The sequence below is a fragment of the Sinocyclocheilus anshuiensis genome, unplaced genomic scaffold (assembly GCF_001515605.1).
Source record: "Sinocyclocheilus anshuiensis isolate Anshui unplaced genomic scaffold, SAMN03320099.WGS_v1.1 scaffold185, whole genome shotgun sequence".
Classification (NCBI taxonomy): Eukaryota; Metazoa; Chordata; class Actinopteri; order Cypriniformes; family Cyprinidae; genus Sinocyclocheilus; species Sinocyclocheilus anshuiensis.
In genome coordinates, this window is record NW_015539887.1 from 941155 (window position 1) to 948680 (window position 7526).

Consider the following 7526-nt stretch of genomic DNA (forward strand, 5'->3'; position numbering starts at 1 on the left):
CACGACCGGGTCCCAAGATGGGCATGGCTACACGGCACTTACCGGGTTTCTGTCACCCCGTTCTGCCGTCAGACCTTCAGCCCGTGGGCAGATCTTGCCTTTCTTCGGACAGGGGTGTCCCTTGGGCAAGTATCCAGGCATGTTGTTGTGTCAACAGATGCCTCTGCCAGGGGCTGGGGTGCCATGTGCAATGGGAATGCAGCTGAGGGGCTCTGGTCGGGGCCCTGACTGCAGTGGCATATCAACTGCCTCGAGCTGCAAGCAGTATGGCTGGCTCTGCGCCGCTTCAAATCGCTGCTACACGACAAGCATGTACTGGTCCGTACGGACTTTAGAACCAATAGATACAACATGCCACAGTTGTAATATAAATCTATAGGGAAAAAATCTATTCTCTTAACAGATTATCTAATATAAATTCTACAAGTTAGACTAAGTTTTACACAATAAATAAGCTTACAATAAAACGTGATAAATTCTAGTAAAGATTTTAATATATGTGCGGTTCTCCTCTTTTCATCCGTCTTTTTAGTTTATTTGCCTTTTTTAGATACTGTTCGACTTTCTCCATAGCATTTTAAAGTGTGCTATTTAGGCCGGATAAATACAGGTATTTGTTCAGGTGGGGACCCCCTCCTTTCCCTTTCAGCTGTCCGTCAGCTCTCCAATCAGACCGAAATAATGCTTGTCATCTGAGGCTAAAGGTTATTCAGACAAGCTGCATTCCCCCACACTGTGTGGTAGTCCAAGTCTACAGGAGGTATAATGGTGAAGTTAGTGAGTGCTATATTTGACACATTCTGCCTAAATATCAGTGCGGTCAGGGGAAGTGGAGTACTGACAGCTTCGTGCCAACCCAGAGAGGAAGTTGTGTGGTTGGTGTGTAGAAACTACTTATTGTGTGCCACACCTGAGGTTCTTTTAAGTGCATTACCTGTATGAGAGAACGTCTTATAGATGTTGATTGTATTATGCTATTAAACTCTCTCATATGTTTGCAGACTTCACTAACTATGAGAGAGATTTGTAACAAGCAGTTATGTCAAATTCATCTCGCCATCTTTTTTGTATTCATCCACACCCACGCTTTTATTGAAGAATGCGGGGTTTGATCTGCCTTAAGACAAGAGCCAGTAAACCTCCATTGAGAGCTTCCAGCAGAATGTCTCTTGCTGGGAAAGTCATTCTGCCTCTGCCATTCTGCTTGCCTGAGTACTTCTAAAAGGGATAGTTCACCCAAAAATGTTAATTCTGTTTTAAGGGTCAATGACATGACGCTATTGATTAAAAAATAAAAAAATAAAAAAATTAAATAAAATACGAAGCCCCGCATAATAATAACAATAAAAAAAAAATAATAATAAAAATAACAATATTCAATTGTGTACACGCATGTATTTAAGTTGTAAGGAAAAAATATAATTTTTTTATATAATGATGAAACCAAATTACATTTTAGAGCCATTTTAGAGATGTTTTTAGGATGTAAACGTTTCTTGAAAATGGCATGTTAATACAAAGAGTATATTTCTTCGAACTTGGCATATGTTATTTTGGTCACACTTTATTTTAAGGTCCAATTCTCTCTATTAACAAACCATTAACTATGACATTTGCCTCAATAAACTCCTAATTAGCTGCTTATTAATAGTTAGTAAGGTAGTTGTTAAGTTTAGGTATTGGGTAAGTTTAGGGATGTAGAATATGGTTATGCAGAATATGTGCTAATAAACAGCCAATATGTTAATAATAATCATGCTAATAAGCAACTAGTTAATGGTGAGAATTTGTCCCTATTCTAAAGTGTTACCATTATTTTAAACTTTATACATTTTTCAAAATATTTTATCATAGACATTTTTATATGAGATTGCCATTCTATATATTACAATATATTTCTATTTTGGACATTCTGCTTAAATAGCTCCTAAACTTACAAGATGAGAATGAATAAATGCTAACAGATTTGTCATTTTTCTATGAACTATACCTTAAAGTAAGACCGAATGAGGCACTGAAAATTCTTAGGAACTATGACAAATTGAAACGAGAACTGAATTCACTGCCCGAATGGTACAATTTCCTAGTAATGGCAAATGGGTTTTTTCTTCATTTTTCTTCTGAACTTTCATCTGATGAAACCAGTTAATCTCACTTTTCCTTCATTTCTCTTTCTCTTTTGGTTCTCTTTTTTAGGCCAGTGCCTGGTTCCCTTCTTCATTTTTCTTCTGAACTTTCATCTGATGAAACCAGTTAATCTCACTTTTCCTTCATTTTTCTTTCTCTTTTGGTTCTCTTTTTTAGGCCAGTGCCTGGTTCCCTTTCCTCGTTGTTGCACCTGAGGAACGGACAGCGACAGCCACTGCCGGCCTCCATGGCTGGCACATTGCCTGACCCGACTATGCAAGGATCGTCTGCTGTTCTGATGCCTGTGAGATCATAAATAAACCCACAAACACACACAATGCATTTACACTTCCCAGTCATGGTTTCCTGATGCCTCTGACATACGAAACGCATTAATATGCACACCAACTCATCTTCCATAGACCATTCTCATGCTTTTCTCAGTGGTCTGCTTTAAATTAATGCCTTTTCCAGTGATGTGACCCATATCAGTGGCTGCTTTATCAGGAAGCCCATCAGCAGAGGTGTAATTTTCTACCAGTGCTCAATCTGGTTTAATTCTATTTCAGATATGTCAATAGGAACCTGAATGCAGGCTGAGGAAGGAGTGTGTGTGTGTGTGTTTGAGCAAACTGCCCATATCAGGGTTCTAATGACACGACACATGTTCTCATTGTAACATAAGCCAGTCCATGTCGGCTATAGAGGTAAAAGCAAAGAGTTGATTAAATTAAATTAGAACGTTTTTTTCAATCTCGACTGACATCCCAGGAAAGGGGTGCCGGGTGGGGTGATATTTTTAAACCAAATATTTCTCCAATAATTACAGCGGACTGCTGCGCTTTCACCCTGATATAGGTCATCAGGGGGTTGGAAAGGGGGGTCGGAGGGAGATCTTGGGTTTTAGTAACAGGACCCCCAGTCTCTCTCAATGTCACATACACACACGCATTGAAAGTACCATTTTACAGTTTCTCTCACCTTAAACTGAGTGTAAATCACCAGAACGCACTTTGTATGAGTGCAAACATCTAAAACCTCAATTTCAGTCTTCGTGCACATTTAATTGAGACTTTCTGAATTAAGACATTCTGTCTTTCTTACAGAACTGAGCTTTGGTTTAGTTTATGGTCTTGTTAATAGTCCTATTTTAAGCTTCACACTTCTGCAGTATTCAGCTTCCTCTCTTAGCTCGTCTTTTACTGCTGCTTTTCCCGCAGAGTTGCGGAATATGCATAGATAAACACATCACACACACACACACACACACATGTACGTTAGGTTTCCATAGACTTCTATTACTTTTATACTGACCAAACAATAATTTCCAACCCTAAACCTACCCCTTACAGAAAACCTGTTTGCATTGTTACACTTTCAGATAAACATAATTTACTATTTTTAATAATTTTTCTCCCATTCCACAATGTGAAAAATTTCAGGTTTTACTATCCTTGTTAGGACATTTGGTCCCCACAATGTAGCAAAGTACACACACACACACACACACACACACACACACACACACACACACACACACACAAAACCACACATACATATTTACTTACCTATCTAAATAAGACTAAGACGAACTTTTACATATAAAGCTTTTTTAAATACTACAGCATGATCCTAAACCGTAAATAACAAATTCATGTTTTATAATATTAATGTAAGTAAAAATTTAAAAATAATAAATTAAATAATTAAAAATGTATTTTTAATTAAAAACATTTAGATTAGAAATAAATCTTAATGAATTAATAATTTTGATGTTTCTAAATAAAATATATTAAAATATTATACCCTCCCTCCTCCCTTGTAATTTTGTCCCTGAAGTTAGGCTTTTTTTTTTTTTTTGCTACAAATTGACCCTAAGCCTAATATTGTCACAGCTACGGTGAAATAAACACACGATGAAGATGAATGCAAATAGGTAAACACAGGACGGACAGGCAGAATGCACATGTAGGGACTTAGAAGACCAGACGACAAATTGTGAACTGAACACAACTTAAATAGGAGGGCTGATAAGGATAATTAATGACAAACACCTGAACCAAATGACAATAATCAGACATGAGGGAAAACTAGGTCACACAGAGCACATGGGGAAGGACACACAGCAAAACAGGTCCTTGAGGTGTGACAGATATAATTTATGAATAAATAAAAACTTAATAATAAATATTGATATAATAAAAACATACCACTATAAAGTTTTTAGATTATGAATAAATATTTAATTATTGATAATTTTGGTGTTTATAAAATAAAGAAAATACATGTTAAAACCTTATTACCACTTTTTTAGCACATTTAATAAACTGAATTAACTTTATAACATTTTTTTTTTAGCAAATTCGTCTCTAAAGTAAAGCTAATTCCCTAAACCTTAATTTTATATATTATACATACAAATTAAAAAGTATGTTTATGAAACATATTTTACATATGAAAACATGAAATATTAAATGTTTATATTTTGCCCCGAGAGAAGATTATATCATTTAACAAGTTAGAAGTAAGCTTTAACTAATTCTCGTAACGTTTTTCTGCTATTTTGTCGCCAAATGTTTAGGACGTTACGCTCACATTTACACTGTAACTTGCTTGTTAATTTTTATTCAAGTTGTTTTAAGCATTAATGTGTTTGATTCTGAAGTAATTTGTTCACATTTGTGGGTACAGATGGAGAGGCAAATGTCTATGGGCTCCAACATGATGGGCATGCAAGGCCCCGCCCACAGCAGCTCATGCTCCTACCCTCATGTTCAATCCATGCACTCAGAGGCAAAGCTGGTGAGTCAGTCTCACACACACACACACACACACACATTTGCATATTTTCCTTCTTGCCTACCCTGTATGATTTGATTTGAGTTCATTTTTATCTTCTGTTATTGTTACAGAACTAGTCACCCGTGTAAGATACACAACACTTGCACGTAGAAGCACAAAAAAGACTTTTCCCTCTCTCTCTTTCTGTCGCTCAAATACATATGCACACACACACATAGACACACACTCACGTCTACAATGTATGCCAGCTTGTCTGATGTATATCTCGATGCCCTGAATATACACTTGTGCCTCTGCTGCTTGTTAGCACTAGTTCAGCATGGTGGTGATCTCATCAGAAACAAAGCAGCCAGTCAGAGGTCTCAGAGACCGAGAGAACGAGAGAAAGACGAAGAGAAAGAAACAGACTGGTGGAGAAAGCAGGAAGGAGGATCTAGTATGGTTTTTACACATTTCATCAATATGTACCGATGACAAACTGATTTATAGCGCTTTAGTAGCAACAGATTTAGTAACATCTGTTAGTGGATTTGACTGCTAAAAAATCAAAACATTGAAAATAATGCACCATTTTGAAAATTCTGTCATTATTTACTTACATTTATGTCATTACAATCCCTATTTTTTCCCCGTGACACAAAAGGAGATATTTACAGAATGTTCTGGCTGCTTTTTCCATACAATAATGATGATGAGAGCTCAAACAGTGTCAAAAAGGTGCCTTTTTTACTTATAAACTACAAAAAAAAGGTGAAATGTATGTTAAAAAATATATATCAAAATATAGCATAAAACCATACATGTACATAAGTGATAACAAAAAAGGAAAAGAAAAGAAACAAAGAAAGAAGAAGAAACATTTTTAAAGAAAAAGTTGTCACACAGGGAGTTCTGGGAATGTACTGTAAATTTATAGTATTTCATTATTTATAGTACATTATGAGATCATTGTTCTTTTTAACTTCCAAAAACTGTGAGTTTAGCAGTATTTTACTGTAAAATTACATGAAATGTCTCATTAGATCTACAATACTTTTTCATCAAATATTGAATTGACCATTTTACAGTGCTTTGCCATTAAAATAATTATCATTATTTACAGTGTGCCAAACCAATGCGTTCAATCAAGATGCACAAAGTCAAGTGCAAACAAACATTGCTTTGTGTTTTGAAAAGTCTAAAATTTAAAATGTTATTTGCTGAAAATAACCAAATAATAATATTTATTTACGACTCGCCAAGACTTTTTTTTGTTTGTCATCACTATTGAAGCCTGACAGCCCCCATCCTCATGTATGGAAATAACATCTAGTACTTTTTATTCCACGATGAAAATCCTACAGGTTTGGAACCACATAATGATGAGTAAATGATGACAGAATTTGTATTTTTATGTGAACTCTTCCAGGACCGTTACATCTATCTGCCAGGATTTGTACAGTTACCAAAGATCCCATTTAAGTATGCTCACACACGTTTTATTTGAGTTTCATAGCGGTGGCAAGAGGATCAGGAAGACAGATTTGGTAATTAGATTAAAATCCTCTAATTATACCATGTAATAATCCGGTATTTGTGGATTTGGAATTGGATTTAGGAGGGAGTTAATTATTTTGCTCTGAGAAAAAGGGGAAGGAGGAGACTGAAAAACAATACAAGATAAAAGACAGAAAGAGAGAGAGAAAGTGTCTGTACGTCAAAGCATGAGTGATGATTCTGATGGTGGAAAGAGCGTTCGAAGAGCACTTAACTCTCTCTCCTTCTCTCCGTCCCACTGGAGATTGATCGCCATGTGTATTTTTTAATCCGTTCGTTTGCTGCTATGGTAACGGGCAGGGGGAGCATAATATTACTTTAATGTGCAGTCTTATCTGTCCTCTGGCTGGACTCCAGGCACATCCCCCCTCTCTGCCTCGCTCTCGGCCCTGATTGTAATTGAATTATAAATTCCTTTTTTTTTTTCTTTTGCTCTGACACATGAAACCATTTGTTTTAAGCTTTCAAGAGTCACTAAAACAATCTTATAGGAAGAATTAAACAAAGGTCACCACGCCTTTGGATGCTGGATAATTCAATTATCTGTAAGAATGCAAATATATATATATATATATATATAAAAATGCAGTTCACATGTACTTCAAATTAAACCCTAAAGCGATGAAAAAAAAGCTGCCAACATCTAGTGTTCCAACAGTCACTCCACAAAAAACTGAAATGAAGAGTATTATTGTAAAATAATATTAATAATTATAAAACAATAATTATTAATTATATTATTATAGTACTAAAAATAATTAATTATGTATTAGAAAATAATTATGGTCTAAACATACTTAAAACATGATACTTTTACATGAAAAGCAATAATTATGTAAGGTCTTATACACACACACACACACACATATACTGTTAATTGTAATTTTTAAAGACCTTATATATTGCCTTTCATGCAAAAGTATCACGTTTTAAGTATGTTTAGACTATAATTATAATCTTGTTTTTTGTATACTTTATAGTGTAATATATTAAGACCTTTATATATTTTCCTTAGTTTTTCCCCCTTAAGTTTAATTAAAAATAAAACTTAAGGGGAAAAA

At 35.3% G+C, this 7526-nt stretch overlaps 1 protein-coding gene across 1 annotated transcript in view; it reads left to right on the top strand.

Annotated features, from left to right (window-relative positions):
- The window catches only part of LOC107685539 (cyclic AMP-responsive element-binding protein 5-like), a 76365-nt gene that overhangs the window by 33860 nt on the left and 34979 nt on the right, over positions 1-7526 (top strand). Inside the window, exons 6-7 of the mRNA XM_016482156.1 lie at positions 2305-2431; positions 4819-4929. Of these exons, the coding sequence (XP_016337642.1) occupies positions 2305-2431; positions 4819-4929 (238 nt within the window). The remainder of the gene's footprint in view (positions 1-2304; positions 2432-4818; positions 4930-7526) is intronic.